The sequence below is a fragment of the Oncorhynchus keta genome, chromosome 34, assembly GCF_023373465.1.
Source record: "Oncorhynchus keta strain PuntledgeMale-10-30-2019 chromosome 34, Oket_V2, whole genome shotgun sequence".
NCBI lineage: Eukaryota > Metazoa > Chordata > Actinopteri > Salmoniformes > Salmonidae > Oncorhynchus > Oncorhynchus keta.
The window spans coordinates 29,440,953-29,467,640 of NC_068454.1; the positions used below are offsets into that span (position 1 = coordinate 29,440,953).

The 26,688-nt window shown below is 41.8% G+C and overlaps 1 protein-coding gene across 1 annotated transcript; it reads right to left on the bottom strand.

The window, feature by feature from the left end:
- Positions 1-1,733: 1,733 nt before the first annotated feature.
- LOC118366896 (ras-related protein Ral-B) lies at positions 1,734-25,035 on the bottom strand. The gene is made up of 5 exons (XM_035749710.2): positions 24,868-25,035; positions 5,083-5,248; positions 4,328-4,536; positions 3,852-4,029; positions 1,734-3,691 (listed from the first exon to the last, which is right to left on the bottom strand). The coding sequence occupies exons 2-5, from the start codon at positions 5,194-5,196 to the stop codon at positions 3,566-3,568; spliced, it is 627 nt and encodes a 208-aa protein (XP_035605603.1). The 5' UTR covers positions 5,197-5,248; positions 24,868-25,035; the 3' UTR covers positions 1,734-3,565.
- Between the last annotated feature and the right edge of the window lie 1,653 nt (positions 25,036-26,688).

Sequence of the window (26,688 nt, forward strand, 5' to 3'; positions counted from 1 at the left end):
GTATTTCAAGGCCTACCTTCAAACTCAGTGCTTCTTTGCTTGACATCATGGGAAAATCAAAAGATATCAGCCAAAATTGTAGACCTCCACAAGTCTGGTTCATCCCTGGGAGCAATTTCCAAACGCCTGAAGGTACCATGTTCATCTGTACAAATAATCGTACAGAAGTATAAACACCATGGGACCACGCAACCGTCATACCTCTCAGGAAGGAGATGCATTATGTTTCCCAGAGATGAACGTACTTTGGTGCGAAAAGTGCAAATCAATCCCAGAACAACAGCAAAGGACCTTGTGAGGATAAAGTACAGTAAAATAAGTACTATATCGACATAGCCTGAAAGGCCGCTCACCAAGGAAGAAGCCACTGTTCCAAAACCGCCATAAAAAAGCCAGACTACGGTTTGCAACTGCACATGGGGACAAAGATCGTACTTTTTGGATAAATGTCCTCTGGTCTGATGTTGTGGGGTTGCTTTGCTGCAGGAGGGACTGGTGCACTTCACAAAATAGATGGCATCATGAGGAGGAAAATTACGTGGATATATTGAAGCAACATCTCAAGACATCAGTCAGAAAGTTAAAGCTTGGTCGCAAATGGGTCTTCCAAATGGACAATGACCCCAAGCATACTTCCAAAGTTGTGGCAAAATGGCTTAAGGACAACAAGTCAAGGTATTGGAGTGGTCATCACAAAGTCCTGACCTCAATACTATAGTATATTTGTGGGCAGAACTGAAAAAGCGTGTGTGAGCAAGGAGGCCTACAAACCTGACTCAGTTACACCAGCTATCAGGAGGAATGGGCCAAATTTCACTTATTATGGGAATGTTGTGGAAGGCTACCTGAAACGTTTGACCCAAGTTAAACAATTTAAAGGCAATTCTACCAAATACTAATTGAATGTTTGTAAACATCTGACCCAATGGGAATATGATGAAAGAAATAAAAGCTGAAATAAATAATTCTCTACCATTATTCTGACATTTCACATTCTTACAATAAATTGATGATTCTAACTGACCTAACAGGGAATTTTTACTAGGATTAAATGTCAATATTTGTGAAAAACTGAGTTGAAATGGATTTGGCTAAGGTGTATGTAACCTCTGACTTGAATTGTAGATGTTTATTTTGTCACCTACACCAGATTAGGTACATTAAAATGTGTTTCTTTACAGGGTCAGTTCTTTAGTTTATTTGCTTACCTTCTACTGGGGACTTGGTTTCTGATCTTTTTTTAAAACTAAGCTTTGGATTGGGAAGTGTGAATAGCATTTCACTCCACCTGCTTGAGTGATGGGGGAAACTAACTCTGCTTGACAAAGTCCTACAATTTCAGAAGGATAAAAACAAGGGTTTCAAAATATACTTTTTACCCCTCTGGGTCAAAATTGTCCTCCTTTTGGTGCTTTTAGGGTTAATATAAATGCTTAACAGCTCAAATATGTGTCCCCATTCATTGCTATGCACTTTTTGCATCTAAAGTAAGATCTCAATGTACTGTGAATGACCTGTAGAGGATACTGTATGGCATGTTTGTTTCCCTACCATTACAGTACTTTACACTATAATTCTGAAGGAAATATGAGATGTATCATGTACTGAGACTAGTAGGCATTTCAAAATATACATTCAACACATATCAACAAAGACAACATTGTCTAAATCTAACAGGTTGAATCCAATATTTCATGATTGACCATTTTACGTTGCGATTGAAGACCACCAACTTTACAAAGAAAAAAGCATTTATTTGGCAACATATTTTGAAGTATTTTTTGTTCAGAAAAGGTGAAAATCTAGCAATAATAGACTAACTTTAAAAGAAAAGAGTAGGACACACATTGTTATCAAAGAGCAGAATGATTAGGACAGTGGTTGTTGGAAATATTACTTTACTGTTGTAGGGCAGAACAGAGTGACTGATCCAACAATAACAGCAAATGAGCTGTGTCCCTCACCAGAGTAGCATTCATTAGGGCACAATACATTATTTTATGTAGAAAAAAAATAATCAATTTCCTATTGGTCAAGTCCAGGTAGTCCCTTCATGTGCCTGTCCATTTTGTTCAATTTGATGCCTAATGAACATGACCAAAGTTCGTTCACACAGACACAAATGAACCAGAAGTATCAACTGTTGTCTGATGCACATACATACCTACATACATACACTCAGTTAATATACAAACATTATTTATATAGAGGGGTGAATTGGTAGTGAGTTGGTAGCCTATATCAGTGAGTTGGTAGCCTATTTCATGATATCCTTAATGGTGTTGGCACAAACTGCTTTAGCATTCTCCAGCATGGGAACTTTGAAGAGTTCTTATTTTTTAAGGTATTGGCAACAATGTAGTGCACTTTCTACAAAAGCATTAGAATAAAATCCATAATAAGTACAAATATTAATAACCCAAAGCTGACGACTGGCTGATAGTTAATGGCAACGCAGAGTGTACTTAAATCTCACTCTCCTCTTATGGTGCCAACTGACCCATATTGCACAGACTAATAAATGTGGCAAAGTTCCATTTTAGTTCCTGTATTTACCAGGAAGTACCCAATAAGTGCCAGCAGGTGGCTCCAAAAACACTGCATGCTAACTGCCACGGGAGTTCTGGTTAGTAAACTTACAACTTCACACCTCAACATCCATCATTCTTAGACTAGGTTCAGGAGTTTTTCCTGACAATGTAAACTGACCCGAAGAAACTCCTGGCCCCCACATGTGCTTTGAATCCTTAGGCAATGAGCCTTCTTGATTGACAATTGCTTTATCCTATTGTAAAGGAAACAATGACAAGTTCAGTCTTAGTCCCCAACTCTTACTAACTAGGAAATCTTTTTTTTTTCATTAAGAAACACAGATTAGTGGTGATGTCCATGACCATATAGACATCAGTGCAAAGCATTGAAATGAGTTTCGCTACATTTCTGTGCTTGACTGAAACAATCCCCATTCACAGATCCATTCCCATTCTAGACAAAAATGTCTCAAGGCCCATTCTTGATGAAAATAAATGGTATAAATTGATCATAAAGGACAGATCTATTGAGATAGACAGAAAAAGATCAAAGCAGACTGAAGTTAGTGTTGGAGGCAGTTTGGTCATTAGGTTGTTATCAGGGGAGCGGTCAGGCATTGCAGATCAAGTCACAGAGTAGCAGAACAATGGCCACCTTCCATTAAAAACAAGAAACAGTCAGGCTATCTAACCTTAAGTTTTAGTTGCAAAAACAGTGGTTGAGAACGTGGTAAAGACCTGGGTTGGGGTCAATTCCATTTCACTTCTAGGAGTAAACTGAAATTCCAATTTCCCTTATTGAAAAGCAATGAGCAAAATTGCTACTGGAATTTTAGTTTACTTATGGAATTGACAGAGTTGAAATGGAACTAACCCCATACCTGCTAAACAAACCTCCTATGGCCAGATTAAAAACAAATCTAAAACTTTTGACTCAATGTGAGGATGGATGTTCTGATGTGATTCTGAGCTGGTTGGTTCCTCAGAGTAACAATAGATTGTGGTGTTTTGTGTTGTAAAGGTCTATGTTGGGTTCAGAGTAAACAGCATCGCTCTTTGAAACTCTTCTTGTTCTTATTCTTGTTCTTTCCCTTGCCGTTTTTGTCCTTGTTTTCCGACATCTTCTTGCCTCGCACCTCTCGCATTAGGTCAAAGAATACCTTGAGAATGTAAAATAAACAATGTTGCTAGACACATTTACCTGAACAGATAATTATCAGTCATGGTCCACCACTATTTCTGTATCAATTTATCAACTTGAAAATGGCATATAGAACATAAATTGTCTGCAGTAATTACACACACACACAGTGACAGTACCTTGTCAACGTTGGCTCGTGTCTTAGCTGATGTCTCTACATACTGCACCCCCCACTCCTCTGCCTTGGCTCGGGCCTCGTCTACAGAGACCTGTCTGCGGTCCTCCAAGTCAGACTTGTTCCCCACAACCAACAGAGGAATCTTATCCTCCTCTGCCTTCACCCGCAGTATCTGCTCCCTGAAACACACACATTACAAGCATTACAAATACTTTATCTGGATCCAGAGACAAGCATTGAGGTCAGGTGCAAAGGACAAACATAGGGAAAAGGGAATAGAGGTGTATGGTCTTACAATCAAGAAGTCATGGAAATTATTTCCTAGGTCTATATCGCAGGCAAACACACACACACACACGTAAATCATAGTTTCAGAGTATTCTGTCACTACTGTCATAGTGAGTGTTCAGTCTGAATCACATTAGGCTGCCGTCAATGCCATGCTAGGATACATGAGGAGTTAGTCATGGTACCAACCTGAACTCTGCAGTAGCTGTGAAGGACTCGTGTTCTGTGATGGAGAAGACTAGCAGGAAGCCCTCTCCACTCCTGAAGTAGTTGTCTCTGATGGCAGCATAGTCCTCCTGTCCAGCCGTGTCCAGAATGTCGATCTGGACCTCCTCTCCATCTAGCACCACCTTCTTCCTGTAGCTGTCTGCCTTTGTGGGCTCATAGTCCTCCACAAACTAGGAGGAGGAACCACAGAACCGTCAGAACGATTCATCAGTCACGACAGTACATCACAGAGTGTAATGTGGAAATAGGCTGGGAGGCATCGTCAAGAATATTAGGTATAAACAAAGCTTCTACACAATACAGCTTTGAAACATTAACATATGACAAAAAGTAACAAGTATTAGTGATGGGGGAAAGTCGATATAGTTAAATATCGGGATATTATTTTTGACGATATATCGTATAGTTTTGACTATAATTTTTTGCGCTCGTTGGCTGTACCTGCACCAAAATTCATTTTTTTTCCCTTCATAGCTTGTTCTCCATATTATTTTAAAATATGGAGCCAATTTGTTTTCAGCACTTATTTCCATGACTGATCAAAACTAATTTTCTTATGGCTCTCTCTTGTCCCTCTGCAGCAGATATATGGTAAGCAATATGTTGAGAACATTGAATCACAATAAAATCATATCGGCACCAAAGTATCATGATAATATCATATTGTGAGGACGCTGGCAATTCCCAGCCCTAACAAGTATGTGTCGTGCTCTCACCTCGTCGTACATGAACTGCAGTGTGAGGGCGGACTTGCCCACGCCACCACTCCCCACCATAATGACCTTGTGCAAGGCCAGAGAACTCTGGGTCTTACTCTTACTGGCAGCCATCTCTGGTCTCTGTCACACACCGTCACTATGTCCAAACACTCACTGACACCACCTGTAGAGACAGAAAGTACAACAGTCAGTCAGTGAACACATACACACACAAACAATACAGATAATACACACAGCAACAGTCCTTTGAGCTGTTCTTGTTTATTGATGTTCTGTATTATGTGTAACGCTTGTCGTGGGTTGAAGAAGAGGAGGACCAATGCGCAGCGTGGTAAGTGTCCATATGGTTTTAATAAGAATACTGAACACTGAACAAAAACAATAAAACGAACAGTCCTGAACGGTGAAGCAGAACACAGAACAGAAAATAAACAGCCACAAAACACAGGTGGGAAAAGGCTACCTAGGTATGATTCTCAATCAGAGACAATGAACGACACCTACCTCTGATTGAGAACCATACCAGGCCAAACACAAAACCACAACATAGAACATAGACATAGAAAAAAGAGCATAGACTACCCACCCAACTCACGCCCTGACCATACTAAAACAAAGACATAACAAAAGAACTAAGGTCAGAACGTTTCATTGTGTCATTCTGTATTATGTTTCATGTTTTGTGTGGACCCCAGGAAGAGTAGCTGCTGCTTTTGCAACAGCTAATGGGGATCCTAATAAAATACCAAATACACACAGTACACACACACATTTCCCAGTCAATCACAGAGGCTACTAAAACTGATGGTCAACCTGTTTGATGAAAAGCACTCACAAAACCTTACACATAGTTGAACCAAGTTTGTGAAACCAAACTAGCCTATGTTGCAGCCAGTCCCAAACCTCATCCCCACACTGCCAAATAGGCTGGTCATGAATCTCACAGCAGACTTTAATAGCTGGCTTCGTGGGGTTCACCATCTAAAGGGCAATACCACCGATCAAACGCATGCCTACTGTAGGGTGGGATTTTGAACCATGATAAATACCTATTTTAAGGGCAGCCTAACTCATAGAAAACCTAAAAGGAAGAGCAGTAAGACACCTTCAGGCCAGGGCAATATATCTGCATACACAGAAAACTGTACAATTGCTTTCAAGTGAATTTTAGTGACGAAGGACATTATGTCAAACTAGTTCAGTGGGTGAAATTATAATATGCTCTGGGCAACTTGATAGCCTCTGATAAAGCAGTTTAATAACATATCGTCTGCAATATATTTTAACAATCATGGCCTTTGAGCTTCAGTGAGAACAGGTTTAGAACTTCTTAGAGCAGTGTTTGAACTGTGAGTTATCAACAGAAAGAGTCATGGAAATAACAGATTATTATTTTTAGGCAACTCTCCTACACACATTGACCACACACACAAGTGAAGTCATCTCCAAACATTTTAACAACTCCCCTCATACAGTCGCTGTAGTGATGATTCATTGGAGCTGTAAAGTTAATTGTAGTCTGTAACATCCTGTGACCTCTCCCTTCACACTGTTGTGAAGGCTTTGTCAAGGATGGGACCAAGCCCTGTCCTTCCTGTTTCTGTGTAGCATAGTAGCCTACTGACACACATCTCTCTCTCTCCACTCTACCCTTCCCTCCAGGCATGGCCACGGCCAAGCTTAGCTGGTTACCATGACAACCTCCACCCCACACCTGTACAGGTAAATTCTCATGGACTGATGCACATAAGATAAACGTTAGTAGGGCAATTCCATGGTAACGGAATTACGCTGAGACTCAGATTTTCCACTTTAAAATGTATACCAAACAAAAACAATTGATTTCAAAGATATTTTAAGCGAACAAAAATATATTCCATTACTGTGGAATTGCCCAGTGGCATCTGTCGACGGATTGTGGGACGTGACAACTAAAGACGAACGTTGTTCCAACACGCTGATTTTTCATCACTGATCATATTAGGGAGGGGACATTTAGCCCATAGACTTGCCCGAAACTGGCTGAAAGTTTTAGAGGGTTGGAGACTTTGCTGGTCTCCGGTTCTCATCCTGCCTCAGGGGATTTCTGTCTTCGGAAACCCAGAGCTTTCCCAGCTTCCTGGGAAAGTCTTCTTGTCTGATCCTCCATACCAGCAAACCTGTCAGCTCGACATAAACACACTCAAAAAGTGTTTCAGTGAGTGTGCACATTACTGTTTGACTGTAAAGTCAAGTCAAATAAATGGCATCCGGGATAGAGAATGTATAATCTTGATGGTGAATTTAAAGCAAAAACAACATTTTTTATTACTATAGAGCAGTGGTTCCCAAACTTTTTATAGTCCTGTACCCCTTCAAACATTCAACCTCCAGCTGCATACCCCATCTAGCACCAGGGTCAGTACACTCTCAAATGTTGTTTTTTTTTGCCATCATTGTAAGCCTGCCACACATACACTATACAATACATTTATTAAACATAAGAATGAGTGTGAGTTTTGTCACAACCCGGCTCGTGGGAAGTGACAAAGAGCTATTATAGGACCAGGGCACACATTATAATAACCAATCATTTTTCTCTTTACACCTTACAGATCAAACTTTATCTGTTCATCGAATATTGTGAATAACTCACCACAGGTTCATGAGAAGGGTGTGCTTGAAAGGATGCACATAACTCTGCAATGTTGGGTTGTATTGGAGAAAGTCTTCGTCTTAAATAATTTCCCAAACACAATCCGTGCCTGTATTTAGTTTTCATGCTAGCGAGGGCCGAGAATCCACTCTCACATAGGTAAATGGTTGCAAAGGGCATCAGCGTCTTAACAGCACGATTTGCCAAGGCAGGATACTCTGGAGAGCAGCCCAATCCCAAAATCTGGCAGTGGCTTCTGATTGAATAAAATTGTCACAGAACCGCTTGTTGCAATTTCTCATAATTGCGCACCCAACTCACTCAGGTGCTTCACTATATCACATTTGACATTGTCCATAAACTTGAGTTAATTTACACACAAAAAAAATAATCCAATGATGGAAAGACCTGTGTGTTGTCCTTGTTAATACAGACAGAGAAGAGCTCCAACTTCTTAATCATAGCCTCAATTTTGTCCCGCACATTAAATATAGTTTTGGAGAGTCCCAGTAATCCTACATTCAGATAATTCAGGCGAGAAGAAACATCACCCAGATAGCCAGTCGTGTGAGAAACTAGTCATCATGCAAGCGATCAGACAAGTGAAAATTATGGTCAGTAAAGAAAACTTTAAGCTCGTCTCTCAATTGTTTAAAAAACGTGTCAATTTATTTTTTTATTTTTTATTTTACCTTTATTTAACTAGGCAAGTCAGTTAAACTTCTTGCGGCGAGCCATCCCGGATCCGGGATCGTGAATACAGCCTCAAGCTCATTACCATAACGCAACGTTAACTATTCATGAAAATCGCAAATGAAATGAAATCAATATGCTAGCTCTCAAGCTTAGCCTTTTGTTAACAACACTGTCATCTCAGATTTTCAAAAATATGCTTCTCAACCATAGCAAAACTAACATTTGTGTAACAGTATTGATAGCTATTGATAGCTAGCATTAGCATTTAGCGTTAGCATTCAGCAGGCAAGATTTTCACAAAAACCAGAAAACCATTCAAATAAAATAATTTACCTTTGAAGAACTTCGGATGTTTTCAATGAGGAGACTCTCAGTTTAGATAGCAAATGTTCCGTTTTTCCTGGAAGATTATTTGTTAAGGAGGAATCGTTCCATTTTGTGCGTCACGTTTAGCTACTAAAAAAACCTGTATCTAGGATTGTGTAAATCTATCCGCAAGCTCATTAGCATAACACAACGTTAACTATTCATGAAAATCGCAAATGAAATTATATCAATATGCTAGCTCCCAAGCTTAGCCTTTTGTTAACAACACTGTCATCTCAGATTTTCAAAAATATGCTTCTCAACCATAGCAAAACTAGCATTTAGCATTTAGCGTTAGCATTTAGCGTTAGCATCAGCAGGCAACATTTTCACAAAAACCAGAAAAACATTCAAATAAATAATTTACCTTTGAAGAACTTCGGATGTTTTCAATGAGGAGACTCTCAGTTAGATAGCAAATGTTCAGTTTTCCTGAAAGATTATTTGTGCAGGAGAAATCGGTCCGTTTGGTGCCTCACGTTTGGCTACCAAAAAAACCCGAAAATTCAGTTATCCAAACGCAGAACTTTTTTCCAAATTAACTCCATAATATCGACTGAAACATGGTAAACGTTGTTTAGAACCAATCCTCAAGGTGTTTTTCACATATCTCTTCGATGATATATGGTTCGTGGAAGTGTCCTTTCCCCTCTGAATCGCATGGCAAAATGCATGCAGCTGAAGATTACACAACAATTTAGACAAAGGACACCGGGCGGACCCCTGGCAAATGTAGTCTCTTATGGCCAATCTTCCAATGATATGCCTACAAATATGTCACAATTGTCACGCCTTGGTCTTAGTATTTTGTGTTTTCTTTAATTATTTGTTCAGGCCAGGGTGTGACATGGGTTTATTGTATGGTCGTATTGGGGTTTTTGTAGGCATTGGGATTGTGGTTGATTAGGGGTGTGTCTAGTATAGGCTTGGCTGCCTGAGGCGGTTCTCAATCAGAGTCAGGTGATTCTTGTTGTATCTCTGACGTATTTAGGTAGCCTGGATTTCACTTTGTATTTCGTGGGTGATTGTTCCTGTCTCTGTGTAGTTTCACCAGATAGGCTGTAATTAGTTTTTCACGTTCCGTTTGTTGTTTTGCATTTGTAATAGTTATTTCATGTATCGCTCTTCATTTATTAAAGACATGAGTAACCACCACGCTGCATTTCTGCAGACATCTTGGACGAACAGCAGAGAGCTTAGGTTCATTCATCACACATTCACAGCCATATAAGGAGACGATGGGCAACAGAGCCTCAAAAATTCTGCTCATTTCCCGTTTGAGGTTTCATCTTGGTTTCGCCTGTAGCATGAGTTCTGTGGCACTCACAGATAATATCTTTGCAGTTTTGAAAACGTCAGAGTGTTTTCTTTCCAAAGCTGCCAATTATATGCATAGTCGAGCATCTTTTCGTGACAAAATATTGTGCTTAAAACGTGCACGTTTTTTTATCCAATAATGACATAGCGCCCCAATAGGTTGAAGAGGTTAAGAACAAATTCTTATTTTCAATGACGGCCAAGGAACAGTGGGTCAAATGCCTGTTCAGGGGCAGAACAACAGATTTGTACCTTGTCAGCTCTGGGGTTTGAACTTGCAACCTTCCGGTTACTAGTCCAACGCTCTAACCACTAGGCTACCCTGCCTCCCCTTGATAACCACCGCACTTCTGTATGTTGTAAATGACCGCTGCCCATTTCATTGCATAGTGTAGAAAATACACAAAAGTTCAGGGGCCTTGCTTTAACAAAGTTAACAATTTTCACTGTAGTGTCCAAAATGTCTTTCAAGCTGTCAGGCATTCCTTTGGCAGCATGAGCCTCTCGGTGGATGCTACAGTGTACCCAAGTGGTGTCGGGAGCAACTGCTTGCACACGCGTTACCACTCCCCTATGTCTCCCTGTCATGGCTTTTGTGCCATCAGTACAGATACCAACACATATTGACCACCAAAGTCCATTTGATGTCACAACGCTGTCCAGTACTAAAAATATCCTTTCCTGTTGTCCTGGTTTCCAATGGTTTGTAGAATAGGATGTCTTCCTTAATTGACCCACCATAAACGTAATGGACATATACTAGGAGCTGGGCCAGGCTCACCACGTCTGTATGCGAAGCAGTTATTGTTTCAAAACATCTCCTGCCATGTCACTAATGCATCGTGAAACAGTGTTGTTTGATGAAGGCATTGTCTGTATAGTTTTTTTGGCTTTTCTCCCCAGCATTGTCCCAGCCATATCTGCGGCAGCAGGAAGAATTAGGTCCTCCACAATAGTACGGGGCTTGCCTGTCCCAGCCACTCAGTAGCGCACCATATAAAACTCTTCTAGCCCCTTCTTATTAATGGTGTCTGTTGCTTTTATACATATCTTACTACTCGAAAGTCGTCTTAATTCTCGCTCAAAAAACTCCTGTGGCTTATTTTTCAAATTGGCATATTTTGTTTCTAAATGTCTGCGCAAGAGTGAAGGTTTCATCAAGTTGTGAGATAGTACTTTTCCACATATAACACACTGTGGCTGAGGAAAGGCACTGCTCTCAATATAGGTGAACCCCAAATCAATGTAGTTCATCATATTAGCGCCTCTTCGATGGTCCAATGCCCATGTCTGTTGTTTGGTGTTTTCCCAGGTAAGGGGGCAGTAGCTCTTCGGCTGCATCAGAATCACAACTGTCAGTGTCCATGCTAGCTGGGCTAACAACAAATGTAGAATTACTGATGCTAGCATTGGAAGTGCTCGTGGCAGCAGAACAACTTGTGTCGTCGACAGGTGCATTTCGCTACACTCGCATTAACATCTGCTAACCATGTGTATGTGACAAATAAAATTTGATTTGATTTGTTGTAGTACTGCTGGTAGTAGCAGTACTATCAGTGGAGCTGGTATGTGTCTCTCTGGACGCGGGCCTTCCTTTTTTTAACCATTTATCCATTTTTGAGCAAACGGAATGAGCAGCAGCTATGTTTGGCTACATACGGACCGTTAGTGGAATTCCAGCAAGAGAGTAAAGGTTAATGTGATTGGATGTTAATTATTTGACTAGGTTACCTGTATTTGACATTGTGTTGTTATTTCGCTGAACACTAGATGGTTTAATTTTATTTTATTTGGCGTACCCCCGACGGCATTGCCCCAGTTTGGGAATACCTGCTGTGGAGTATATCGATTAACAAACCTGGACACTCAAATGTTTTTCCTGCACAATTGCCCACAGCTAAGCTATGATATGTCTATAGCAGAAAACAAATAGCTTCATGAAGGTAAAACCACTAACTTGGGGGGTGAAGGGAGGAGTGGCCTTATGGGATACCAGGTCACCCTGGATCTTCCTGTCAAGGAAAAAATAGGTCTGCCATGTAACATCCTGTCTTTGTTTCTAAAGGCCGACAGAGGCAGACCTGAGCCTTGACAGGAAGGACACACCGGGTGGCTGCAGGCTGAACCTGCTAAGTGACGAGCTCAGCACTTTAAAACAGGAGGTACAGTAAATGTGTTACTTCCATCCAACACACAATGAGACCGAGCAAGAAAAGCAGAACCGCATACACTACCACTCAGCCTAGTTTATCACTCATTCACTTTCAGGTAGGTCTCAATTTAAAATGTTGTACCAATCCAATGCTACTGCCTAATATACACTAGATTATAGTACTGTTACAGTTTCATTATGGATAACGTCATTGTCATTGTGGGCTCATTGAAGACGAAAAACGAACATGACTTGTGAATGAGAGGCCCATCGAGAATGAGTCATGGGATCCTCCATTTCCTCTAACTTCAGTGCCAGTCAATGAAGTCTACGCTAAGGTTAAATGGAGGGTGGCCTTGAGTGCCCGTCCCCAGCAGAAAACACTGCAAACTACCTGACCTATATATACAGCATAGTACAGTAGAGGGTTGTAAGGCTATACAAGGCCTATCTGCATGATCGGTCTATGTCTGACAGCTAGGAGCTGCTGAAATATAAATGACTAGAGCATACAACCAGGCTGCAGGAATTCATTAGGATTCCCCAGACGATACACTGAATCAATATAGCAGGCAGAAGGAAGCCTATGTTCTCCAAACAGATGATACAGTGAGTCCATACAGCACAGCCAGGCATAGGGCCAGGCATCCAATGTTCTCTACTGTCTTCCACCCTTCCACATCCCATACAACAGACAGCACAGTGAGTCCATATAGCGGCAGAGAAGAGCCCACTAGGCAGTCCCATGTTCTCTTCACTGTCTTGGCATCTTCTGACATGGAATAGCCCACAACACAGTGCGACACTGGGAAATTCCTGGCAAAGGCTTTAGCCTCCCACAGCCTATCCAGTAGGCCTATTTATTGCAGTGTAATGTGTAATATGCAGTGTAGGATAGAACCAGGCTTCAGTCAGGTGTCCTCTGCATGTGTACTACGCTGTCTACTACAAATACTTATCTGTAGATCAGTGCATTGTTGGATGAGAAGTGCTTGATCAGGGTGACCTCAAACCCTCTCCACTGCAGAGAGGCGACAAGGAGGGGAGTGCTGGGGGGTCAATCAAGGCACATGTCAGGCCTTGAGCTCAGCCCCGTACACTGGGTGGAGGAGGGGCAGGAGGAAGGGACGAGGAGCAGAACAGGTGATTGCTGCTAGAAACATGCCAGTCAGGATAAGTCAGGATGCCAGTCAGGATAAAGTCAGGATAAGTCAGGATGCCAGTCAGGATAAAGTCAGGATAAGTCAGGATGCCAGTCAGGATAAAGTCAGGATAAGTCAGGATGCCACTCAGGATAAAGTCAGCATAAATCAGGATGCCAGTCAGGATAAAGTCAGCATAAGTCAGGATGCCAGTCAGGATAAGTCAGGATGCCAGTCAGGATGCCAGTCAGGATGCCAGTCAGGATAAAGTCAGGATAAAGTCAGGTGACAGGCAACATGGTGTACAGGTAACTACAATTAAACAGCAGTCAACCTAACAGAACATTGACTGAAATGATGGGTTTCAGAAGCCAGAGTCAGGTCCATATTATTGTGATACAGAACATATCCTGCCATTTACACTGACTCATCAACAACACACTGACTGAAATATAAGTATAGTACTGGAAAACAATCTAATTTAATTAAATTAATTCAGATAATGTAACTTCATCAACAACAGATCAGTTATTCATTCAGTTAGTCATGCTACAAAATCTTCAACAAATGTTAGTCAGTCCTTCCTTCCTTAATCATAAAAGTAAGTTGAAGCTATAAAACGTGATGAGTTTCAAAACATGAGCCATGATGCAACCACTATGTTAGCATACTCTGGTAAAGTGTTTAAAATGCAGTTGTCTGGTAGGATTCTTCCTGCCTTCACCTTAAAGGCCAGTTGGGGACTTTCTGAAAAATGTGATGGGGAAAACAGGGGGATCGATTGCCCAGAAAACATCCCCCAGCCAGGCCTCCCTTCCCTTTTCTAAAACCCTGGCTCTCACCCCAAGCTACAGTATATGCACTTCCTCTGGACGAACTCACATCTCACTTCCCTCCAAAACAGTACCAGGACTAGCCAGTTCCTCATCACCTGTTCGATACATCATGCACTAGGGGCACAGAACCTCCTCACCTGTTCAGCACATCAGCATTTCGCTACACTCGCATTAACATCTGCTAACCATGTGTATGTGACAAATAACATTTGATTTGACGCACTAGGGGCACAGAACCTCCTCACCTGTTCAGCACATCACGCACTAGGGGCACAGAACCGATGAGAAAGAGACACACAAAAAGCTATTCTCTTTCTCCTATTTCCACAAAGTGAATGGTACGAGCAGCAAGTTCCCTTCTAGTCTTTCTCTAGAATAAGTATGGTAGATAGCTTATGGATTATTGTTGCATTGATTGTGGCCAGAGTGGACTCTACAGTTAAAGTCATGAGGCAGGTGTTTAGGGGAAGGGGATTTCATCTGTAACCTAAGCAGCACCCTGCACAGAGGGACAGGGAGTTCAGGGGAATACTCAGACTCTGGGAATGTCCCAATGACCTACTTTCTCCCAAAGTGTAAACTTCTTCACTTCCCTTCACTAATTTAAAAGGAATTGACTAGTATAAGAAATATGGTTAAACGTCCACCAGGAAGTAGTGAACGGGTGCACACTTCAGGAGAAAGGAAATATTATTGAGACCCACCCCTTGTTTATCATCAGAGGGCTTATGAATAATTGAGACGGAGAGAGGGATTTATTTGTACTTTAATTGCATTTTTGTTCAATGTTTACTTTCTTTAAAGATCATATTTGAAACAGTATTTAAGGTCCATTCAGTTAAAATAAAGATTCTGGGGCTAATTTGTGAGGTAAAGCAGCTCCCCAATCTGAGCTGCCCGACACCCCACAATGCATACTAACCATCCCCAGCAGAGGAACACACAGAGGACTCTTTGACTAATTTGGGCAGCAGGGTGCTAAACTGGGTCTCTGTTTCAAGCCTGATCTAACCACCCTAGTCGCTTAGTAGTACATTCACTCTTCTGAATTCTTCACACCCCTAATTCACTACATTCATAAATGCACTTGTGGAGGGCATTCCCTAGTATTTAAATAGGGAGAATATGTCATATATAAAGGGCTGATCTAACACACTTAGATCAGTGTTTATAGGTCTAATAAACAGATTCCTGTTTATAGGTCTTATAGGAGGAGCATATAGCTATACACAATATTCTTGAATATGTAGAGCAAAAACACCATATGTAATTTTGTGATGACATCAGAGAGGAGTAGTCTTTCAATTGGGGTTCAGTACCAGAGGACTGTCTTTTTTAGTCTATCTGGGGATGATTAGGAGGGGGGGGTTGACTTATACAGGGCATACAGGGAACCTCCCAGATACTCCCCACCCTCCAATCCCATACTGCTACCACACACTCATACAACTCCTAAGCACTCAATCAGCTTTTCTATTTATTTCCTTTCATTTGAGACTCAGGTACATTTCTTGATCTGTAGTACTAATTTACAGCTCACTCTCCATTTTTTCCAAAAAAGAAACTGCATCCTCCTCTCCTAGTTGTCTTGTCCCCATCTCTTAGCTCTATCGGCTAACATTTGTAAGCTGTAGGCCTCTCTCTCTCTCTCTCTCTCACACACACACACACACACACACACACACACACACACACACACACACACACACACACACACACACACAGTGGCCCCTAGGCTCCAGTCAATGGGTTACCATGGAGACAGGGCATGTCCCAGTTCATCTCAAATCCCTCTCAGGGATCAGGGGTGCCTGGCTGCCTAGAGTGAAGGACGCAAGGGGGTCTTTGGGATCCAAAGAGGAGCTTGGAGCTCAACATGGTGGTAGCATAACCAGGAAAAAGATGCTAACAGATGTTATCTGCTATGTTATATAAACTCAGCAAAAAAAGAATTTCAGGACCCTGTCTTTCAAAGATAATTTGTCAAAATACAAAAAACTTCACAGATCTTCAGTGTAAAGGGTTTAAACACTGTTTCCCATGCTTGTTCAATGAACCATAAACAATTAATGAACATGCACCTGTGGAACAGTCGTTAAGACACTAACAGCTTACAGACGGTAGGCAATTAAGGTCACAGTTATGAAAACTTAGGACACTAAAGAGGCCCTTCTACTGACTCTGAAAAACACCAAACGAAAGATGTCTAAGGATGTTCCTGCTCATCTGCGTGAACGTGCCTTAGGCATGCTGCAAGGAGGCATGAGGACTGCAGATGTGGCCAGGGCAATAAATTGCAATGTCCGTACTGTGAGATGCCTAAGACAGCGCTACAGAGAGACAGGACGGACAGCTGATCGTCCTCGCAGTGACACACCACGTGTTACAACAACTGCACAGGATCGGTACATCCGAACATGACACCTGCGGGACCGGTACAGGATGGCAACAACAACTGCCCAAGTTACACAAGGAACGCACAATCCCTCCATCAGTGCTCAGACTGTCCGCAATAGGCTGAGAGAGGCTGGACTGAGGGCTTTTAGGCCTGTTATAAGGCAGGTCCTCACCAGACATCACTGGCAACAACGTTGCCTATGGGCACAAACCCACTGTCGCTGAACCAGACAGGATTGGCAAAAAAGTGCTCTTCACTGACGAGTCACGGTTTTGTCTCACCAGGGGTGATGGTCAGATTCGCGTTTGTCGTTGAAGGAATGAGCATTACACCGAGGCGTGTACTCTGGAGCGGGATCGATTTGGAGGTGGAGGGTCCGTCATGGTCTGGGGCGGTGTGTCACAGCATCATCGGACTGCGCTTGTTGTCATTGCAGGCAATCTCAACACTGTGCGTTACAGGGAAGACATCCTCCTCCCTCATGTGGTACCCGTCCTGCAGGCTCATCCTGACATGCATGACTCTCCAGCATGACAATGCCACCAGCCATACTGCTCGTTCTGTGCGTGATTTCCTGCAAGACAGGAATGTCAGTGTTCTGTCATGGCCAGCGAAGAGCCCAGATCTCAATCCCATTGAGCATGTCTGGGCCCTGTTGGATCGGAGGGTGAGGGCTAGGGCCCTTCCCCCCAGAAATGTCCGGGAACTTGCAGGTGCCTTGATGGAAAAGTGGGGTAACATCTCACAGCAAGAACTGACAAATCTGGTGGAGTTCATGAGGAGAAGATGCACTGCAGTACTTAATGCAGCTAGTGGCCACACCAGATACTGACTGTTCATTTTAATTTTGACTCCACCTTTGTTCAGGGACACATTATTCCATTTCTGTTAGTCACATGTCTGTGGGACTTGTTCAGTTTATGTCTCAGTTGGTGAATCTTCTAATGTTCATACAAATATTTACACATGTTAAATTGTCTAAAAATAAATGCAGTTGACAGTGAGAGGAGGTTTCTATTTTTGCTGAGTTTACTGTGCTAGATGCTACGGTATGATAGATGCTATACTACGGTAGATTATATGCTGTGCTAAATTATAATGCTAACAGATGCTTTTATGTGGTGGCCTGGAATCAAACGACAGCAATCAGAGTGATGGCGACGCTCATATCTATCCAACACATCCCACTCAAAACCTTCTGACTCAGATGCTATGTGGCCATAGTGGCCTGGAATCAAAATCTGCTAGTCAGAGCAATTGTGATGGACGATAAACATATCAGCCCATCATCCAACTACTGACACGGTCGGGGCCTTCTAAGCACTGAAAGACCCCAGACCGCTGGCTCTCTGTCTATCTCCCACTACAGCCATATCACGCACTGCTAGTGCAGATAGTACAGCTCTTGCAACATAACCCAACATAACCCAAAGTTCCATTACCAGTACCCATAGAGATTACCAGCACTCAACATGAGTGGGAGAATGCCACACATCTGCAGTGGCATGAACTGTAATCAGCCTGAGAGGCCCTCGAGCAGCGTCCCCCAGTACAGGCAGGCACAGTCAGAGTCACTGACACACACAGCCTGAGCTAGTCAAATTAGAAGTAGATCTACAACCTCAATAGAGCACAGGCAGGCACAGAGAGGCACTAGCATACACAGCGGGCACAGAGAGAGACAGCATAACATACCTAGCCACATGAATGTGATTATTAAGACTTACCTCAACAGAGCACACAGTCAGGGACAGACTGACGGCAGTGTTAGGTCTAGGCTATGAGACCGTGGGACATTGTTGTTCATTGAAAAATTAAGAGTAGAATGTTATAGGCCTGTGGTAGAGCCTCATCAAGCCTTGTTTCCTAAAAACAGAACACGGCCTTATGTAATATGTACTACGTATGTAAGAGAGGGAGGGGATAAGAATAACCTTTGCAACGACGGTCAGAATAAGGCCCATGTCTTGAAAATATATATATAATGAAAAATGCATAGCTAGCTTCTCTCTATAGTCTGTACTTAGATGTAAGGCAGAATATAGTCCTGTTTGCTTTTGTAGTCATTTTGCTTAGTGTTATTGGTTTTAAAAAGTTAAACACATAGAATCCATACATTGGATTGCATACCATTTAGGGCTAAGGAGAAAACGTCTGATTCTAATCAAACCCATGTTACTATGGTAGTGAGCTTATGCATTAGGCTTAACTTCATGTGTTAGGAGCACAATCTCAGAGGGACCAGACACCTCCCAGGTCTTGCTGGGACATGCAGTGAGAAAACAAGCATTTCATAAAGACATCCTCGGCTTCAGTCAAAAAGAGACACATGGAAGCAAGAAGAGAAAGCGAGAGTGAGAAAACATGCATTTCGTAAGGACATCCCCAGCTTCAGTCAGAGAGAGCGAGAGAAAGATGTGGAAGGAATGAGAGAACAAAGGGAGAAGGGGAAAGGGGAAAGAAGGCCAGATGGATACAAAAACCACAAACTAGCTGGCAGATACATAAGTTAAGCAGGGCCAAAAAGAGAAGATATAAGAACCCTTTTTCCACATGTAGGCCTGCTTTTCCCTTGTCAAAGTCAACAGACTATGAGTGGGTCTGGACTCTGGGTGAAGTTGAGCAGAGCTGGAGGAGCTTACTCGGTGACAAGCAGGGCTGGGTTGTGGCGAGAGGAGAGATTCCCTCAGTCCAGCCTCCCTAGAGAGGCCCTGCTTGTGGACATGTTTATGTTTATGGTCCAGGGAGGGTGAAGGGCTGGTACACACTACCACCCAGACCTGGCTTCAAATACTCTGTAAATAATGTAAACTCTGAAATATGTCAAATACATTGAGTGTTTGCTTTCGTCTACCTGGAATATCAGGCAGGTGAGGCTTGCAACTTTTGGGACTTTCCCATTGGCTACATTACAACAGGAGGGGACCAGCCAACTCCCAGGACTTGCTGGGACATGCAGTGAGAAAACAAGCATTTTGTGAAGACATCCCTGTCTTCAGTCAGAAATGTGTGGAATAAAGGAGAGAAAGGGAGAAAGAGAGAGAAAACAATCATTTCGTAAAGACATCCCCGACATCAGTCAAAAAGAAATACGTGCTTTAGTCTACCTGGAATACCAGGCAGGTGGGGCGTGCACCTTTTGGGACTTTTCCATTGGCTACATTGCACAGGCATACTCAAATCAAGCACACCTAAAGTATTTTGAATTTCAAATTGTATTTGAACCCAGGTGTAGCTGGCTCCCACTACTTAAACTCCTCTCTCTTCTCTCCAGTAGGCACAAGGGGCATCCAGCCGACAAGGCATTCATCACCAGGAGGTCACTGATAGGACCTGACTCTCACAACAAAATATACAGCATTGACTCCGACGCAGAGCAGACGATTGATGGCATGATGATCCGTCTCTCTTTCTCCGCTCTGAAAATGAGCTTTTCCCAAGTCATATAAAATGGCTCTATGTCTGTGCCTGTCTAGTCCAACCTCCACAGCCAACATCATTAGTAGACAGTTCTCTTCTTACTCAGATGTCATTACATTCTGAATGAATTTCTAGAAGACAGGACAGGAGGCCAGAGACGGTCAGCTAAAGTCACTAGGAAGATCTTTAAATAGTGCATGAGGTTCTCTGTCATGGATCGGAGCAGAAATGTCATCAGGTTAAACTGGAAAGAAAGAACCCTGAAGGAAACCCATTTTTTCCGCTCCCCTGCTATATCAGATAATACTTGTCATATTCTTTCTGACAGCTCCCAGTAACAGGAAATAACCAGAAGGATTACATTTTAAACGAAAGGGCCTTGAGTAGCTCTGAGACATTCACATAAACATCCACAGCCTGAGTGAGTGTCTTAGGGCTCGGGGAGAGAGAAAGAAATCGGGGTCAGTCCAGTACCAATCTCAGGACCTTTCTCCACAGAAACAAAGATTATGACAGTCCTTCACAATCAGTGAGGGAAATAAACGTCTCACTGAGACAGAACAGCATCAGAAAGTCAAGGCCTTGCATGACACTTTTTTCTCATCTGCGAAAGCATTCATTTATGACCACCATGCATACCCTACCCTAGCCTAGACCATTACCCATTAATAATCCTTGTCATAAGACATTCCGAATCTCTCAGAACTTCACTTAACAAAAGTCTGTTGACTTTAATGGGTTATAAACAAAACTGTTTATTCAGTTAGGGACAAAGACACCTAACACGAACACCAGCTGTGGGAAGGAGAATGTGAATGCCTTCACGTTCAGTCAGACACACTGGGCTGGTCATCTGAAGTTAAACTTAAAAAAGATGTGAATTAAGACGAGACAGGACTCCTGCTGTAGAAAGTCATGTTATCTTGTTCAGGGGACCTAAATGAGGATCTGATAGGACGGTCTCTACATTCTGCCTTCAAAGACAGAAGAATGCTCTGAATACAACCTTATTTTGGGTTCCCTTCTGAAACTTAAAAGAGCACAAGGAAGGGAAAGCACCAGGAAGGGAAAGCGCAAGGCAACACCAGCTGTACAAAACAGGCCTATGTTTACATATGGAATATCTAGGCTACTACACTTCGGAATCCTTCATCTCCTTGTGATTCCCTTGATTTGATTCCCTTGATTTTGAAATGATTATTTCCTGTATTATTTTTTGCAATATTGTCAGGTATGTGTAACAGCCAACAACAACTGGTCCAGTTGATGGAGGATATACTGTAGTCAGCAGTTTCACTTAACAAGGTAAATGTTACGGTTAACTGGCTGCACTCAGAGTCCAATGTGGCACTACCACATGACAGAACAGAGGAACACATTATATAGTCAAAATGGGTGGGTTTTGTCCATGCTCTATTCCTCAAGAGAGAGAATGAAACTAGGCTTGGTCCACCCTGAGGCACAGAGAGCTTAATATGGGGATGTTACTATTACACAGCTCACTGGCTGTGCCTGAACACCCATACTTATGTCCTAAATAATAGTCCGTTTGAGTATGCTTGAGGGAAAAAAAGTTTACTAGTATGCGACAATTTGAAAATCGAGTATACTTTAAATGCCGGGATGTCATACTAATTTCATTTTGACAACAGCTGATCAATTAGATATGGTGATGCGCTACCGAAATCAACAAATAGCGGGAAACAACGCAATCATGCATGATACATTCTCAGTATGCGAAAATAGAATGTGTAATAGTATACAACATTTCGAAAATCGAGTATGGTTTAAATGCCAGGATCTTAGTCTCATTTTGGATCTTCATCTAGTAGAATTCGATGCACACTTTTCTACGATGCATTGGAAGAGTTGGGCTGCGAATGATAGGTTCTAGTTCTCTTCAAGTAGCCAAACTAGGCTACTTAACTGGGAAGGTGCCCAAAGCTTCTGTGGTGGTGTTCAAATTAAAATGATCACAAGTATTGCATCGTAGGCTACATCACTCTTAGACAAACGGTTTCCAAAAGGGTTCTTTGACTGGTCCCATAGGAGAACCCTTTGAATAACCTTATTTGGTCCCATATAGAACCCTTTTCTTTCCATGTAGAACCCTTTCTAGAGATGGTTCTACATGGAAAGAAAAGGGTTCTATATGGGACCAAATAAGGTTATTCAAAGGGTTCTCCTATGAGACCAGTCGAAGAACCCTTTTCTCGACAGCACCTTTTTTTCTAAGAGTATACATATTTGATAAGTATTTTTTATATATTTCTTCCTCCTAAGTGGATTTCTGTTTTCTCACTGAAAAGTGTTTCTTGTTCTCTTGGTCTTTTAAACTAAATACTAAATACCATCTTTTGATTTCTGAATGTGTCGGCACCGGGGACTCGGTATGTAGCTGCTGTATTGATGTCATGGTAATCATGCCTTTTGATTTGAACATATGGAGTGTTTTAATTTTGTAGGCGTGACTACCTATTTAATTATTGCATTTATGGATCAAGCCAAAGCAGTCATTCTGATCTCATTCTCAATGATCAGTGCTTTAGTTTATTATGTTGCTGACCAGCGGTTTGGAACTTGTGATGCACCTGAAAAGTAGGCCTACATGTGGAAAAAGGGTTCTGATAACTTCTCTTTTTGGCCCTGCTGAACTTGTGATGCACCTGAAAAGTAGGCCTACATGTGGAAAAAGGGTTCTGATAACTTCTCTTTTTGGCCCTGCTGAACTTGTGATGCACCTGAAAAGTAGGCCTACATGTGGAAAAAGGGTTCTGATAACTTCTCTTTTTGGCCCTGCTGAACTTGTGATGCACCTGAAAAGTAGGCCTACATGTGGAAAAAGGGTTCTTATAACTTCTCTTTTTGGCCCTGCTGAACTTGTGATGCACCTGAAAAGTAGGCCTACATGTGGAAAAAGGGTTCTGATAACTTCTCTTTTTGGCCCTGCTGAACTTGTGATGCACCTGCACCTGATTTGGTGTGTGTACTCAGCTATTTTTATTTCATTTACACTGAGTATACCAAACATTAGGAACACCTTCCTAATATTGAGTTGCAAGGCCAGTGTCTTATGTTAACTTATTACAGCACAGTACGGTCAGAATGCTGGAGAGAGAGGAAAGTGTGTGTGTGTGTGTGTGTGTGTGTGTGTGTGTGTGTGTGTGTGTGTGTGTGTGTGTGTGTGTGTGTGTGTGTGTGTGTGTGTGTGTGTGTGTGTGTGTGTGTGTGTGTGTGTGTGTGTGTGTGTGTGCCCCTCCCACACCCTGGTGATAAGGGTGATGTAACTGTTCCACACCATACAGCCCATGTCTGTCATGTCATGTGATAAAGGCCATATAAAGGCTACACCCAACTTGAAGAACAACAGTAAGAAGTAACAAAATAATGGGCATGCTGTATCCAATTAAAACAAAAAGGCAATATTTAAGTAATTTATAAACTTCATAAAGGCCACATGACATGATTGTTGCTGAGCATAACCAGGAAGGATCTGTGTTATTAGCCTACATGATTCAAAAATATATATTTAAACACAAAAAGAATTCAGTCTAAATACTCTGCATTGGTTTTGGTAACAAATGAAAATGCCATTACTTATAGGCCTAAGTAGCCTTGCTCTGTTGACCTGGTGAACAATTTTGACAGGGCAGTACATACATGTCATTCCTTTTTTAAAGAGACAAGATACTAACCCATGCATGATAAATGTGTTCTAAAGTACAGACAATATATTATGGGAAAAGACAGTTTTGCTGATCGATCAGATTTGACTAAAACACACATTTGTGTGAGCTACCTTGGGCGTGGCAACCTCGTTAGACATCTGTAAAATCAATGTATGAATGGTACAAAACCATGTCGGCAGCACAGTGTTGTTTACATGCATAAGGCAAATATGGAACAAGATGTGAAGTATCCTATGTATATTCTCTGGTTGATGTGGTCCCAAAGTCATAGTAGCCTGTTTTAACAGTGTAATTACCCACAAAATGGTCTGTTGGGATAATCAGTGGTGGGAGAGCTAAATGAAACATTGTATGTGGGGAAGCCATGAGAGATACAGCTGCCTAAGACACTCTTACTGTATCTAATATGTAGCCTATCTAATAGGCCTACTGTATCTAAAGGAAACATATATGTACAAATATATATATATTTGTCTTGTTAAACACATCGACAAGTGTGTAACCTGTACAAGTGTGTGGTGTGAAATGGAAATGTTTTTTTTTTTTTTTATGTGTGTGGCTCATGGCCAGGGATCAGATTAAATACTTGGATTAAAATATGATTTCAATTACATTCAGCAAAACAGCTGACTAAAAGAAAATAAATAAACATAAGAAAAGATCGCAGTGATACAGTAGCCTAGGCTAATCATCAATGATCGTTGTTTTGGCCTTGATACACGAACAACATTATAGCAACATTGTTGTTTTACTAGTCCATAATACCGTGTATAACAATGTATAAAAATACTGATGGTCTCTAAAGGACTTCTATTATCATCGTGCCACATCCCCGTTACCGCCTCGGGGAGTGTGCTTTCAATTGGATAAGTGCAACTGGTAAAGGCCCTACCACTATGTTGAATAATTGTATTATGGTCGTTTCAAACAGAAGTCACAAATATGGGCAATTATTCCCATAGTCTGCAAATCTATAGATTTGAGTTAGGAAAGGAAGGAATGGAGGGAAAACCTGCTTCGACTGGTAGGTAGTCTCACTCTGAAAGAACAGAGGCGTAGTAGCCGTATAGCTACATATAAATGCTCTGTAATAAATATACATTCATTTATTAGATATTTTTGAAAGCTTACCAAAGCAAGATTTTGACGTTTCCCCTTTCTTGCTGCTATCTTGATAAGTGCATTAATGGTGAATAGCGAGGCATAGGGCTGCCGAGTTCCACTGTTCCAACACAAACCGACCGTCCGCTGCAACTCAAAACCCCACCTTCCGGACATACAGGGAGGAAGAAGCCTGACAGGATATGATGTCAACAACAGCTCGCTTGCGCTGGCACTCCAAATGGCCCCGTCATAATATCGTCCAAATGGATCCTTCCTTTCCTCCTTACTTTAAGTAGTATGCTCACCTCTGATCAGGAGTGACATGGAACGATGAAAGTTATGGGATAAATCTCTCCTTTCACCAATCCATCTGTGTTAGGTCAGTGAGCTAGTTTAGAAAGCGAGGGGTTCGTTTGAAAGCATTTGAATAGGAACACTGCACCTAGTATGAATACTGATCTTCATACATAGGCCTAGTTGTCTTTCGTTTGTGTAAATGTATGAACACAGAGTTATATTTTGCCTGGTTTTCTTTATGGATTACTTTTGACAGATGTTTAAATAAGATGCTTGGATGTTTTGCTGCTGGTAATAGGCCTAAATAATGTTGTATCATAGTGCCACCTGTTGATAAGAATAAACAGAATAGAACAGAATACACTGTGTCTACAAAACATTAAGAACACCTGCTCTTTCCATGACATAGACTGACCAGATGAATCCAGGTGAACGCTATGATCCCGTATTTATGTCACTTGTTAAATCCACTTCAATCAGTGTAGATGAAGGGGAGGAGACAGGTTGATTAAGGATTTTTAAGACTTGAGACAACAGAGACAGGGATTGTTTATATGTGCAAAAAGATGTAAGTGCTTTTGAACGTGGTATGGTAGTTGGTCTTATATGTTGGTTACATGTCACATCATTGAAGATTTTTCGATGTCTAGCTGTCTTCTGGACTGCTTTGAGTTCAGTGACAGACACCTCAGAGAACTTGGCAGAGGAAGTGTTGAGTGTGGCCAGAGAATGGCAAGTAGATGGAACAGTGGTCTGTTGTGTTAGCAAAAATCCAGCTAACATAACCAAAGAATGAAATGAAAATGTTTATATGGACCCATCATCCATGTCTTTCCCACACAATCAACCTGATTGTAAGAGACGCTCTGAAGGTGATGAATCCCACTGTGGACAAAATGAAAGCAGCCGTGGAATACTTCCACAGGGGCACAATAGGTGCTGAAAAACTAAAGTCTAACGCCTAAACTAAAACTAACGCCAGATGGGGATGCCTGAGCTGAGGCCTAAACAAGACTGCACTACAAGGTGGAATTCAACATTTTATATGTTAAAGTGGTTTCTTGAGTCAAAGGATGTCATCTCTACCTTGGCCATTGTCAATGCACCTGTTGATGCTCTGACCCACGAGGAATGGGAGGTGGTGGAGGTGTGCAGAGTCCTAGAGCCCTTTGAGCAGGTCACTCTGGGGAGAGGTACAGTAAGCAGTTATTACTACATCATTATTTAATCCAGTATTATATATGTAAATGAGCAGTAGATGAGAATGTAGTATCAGTAGACAAAACATGAACCTGAACTAATAGGTTACTGTTCTCTCTTTTCAGTTATGTGACAGCTTCAGAAATTATACTCCCGTGTGGTTTGCAGCAAATCACAGCCAGCTGCCAGAGAGAAGCAAATGTAACCACAGGACATGTGACAGAGTTGATGGACACCCTATATTCAGCAATGGACAGAAAGTTCTACAGAATGGAATATAATCACGTGCTATCAGAAACCACTGCACTTGACCCCAGGTTTAAGAAGTTAGCCTTCAGTGATGCCAGAGCG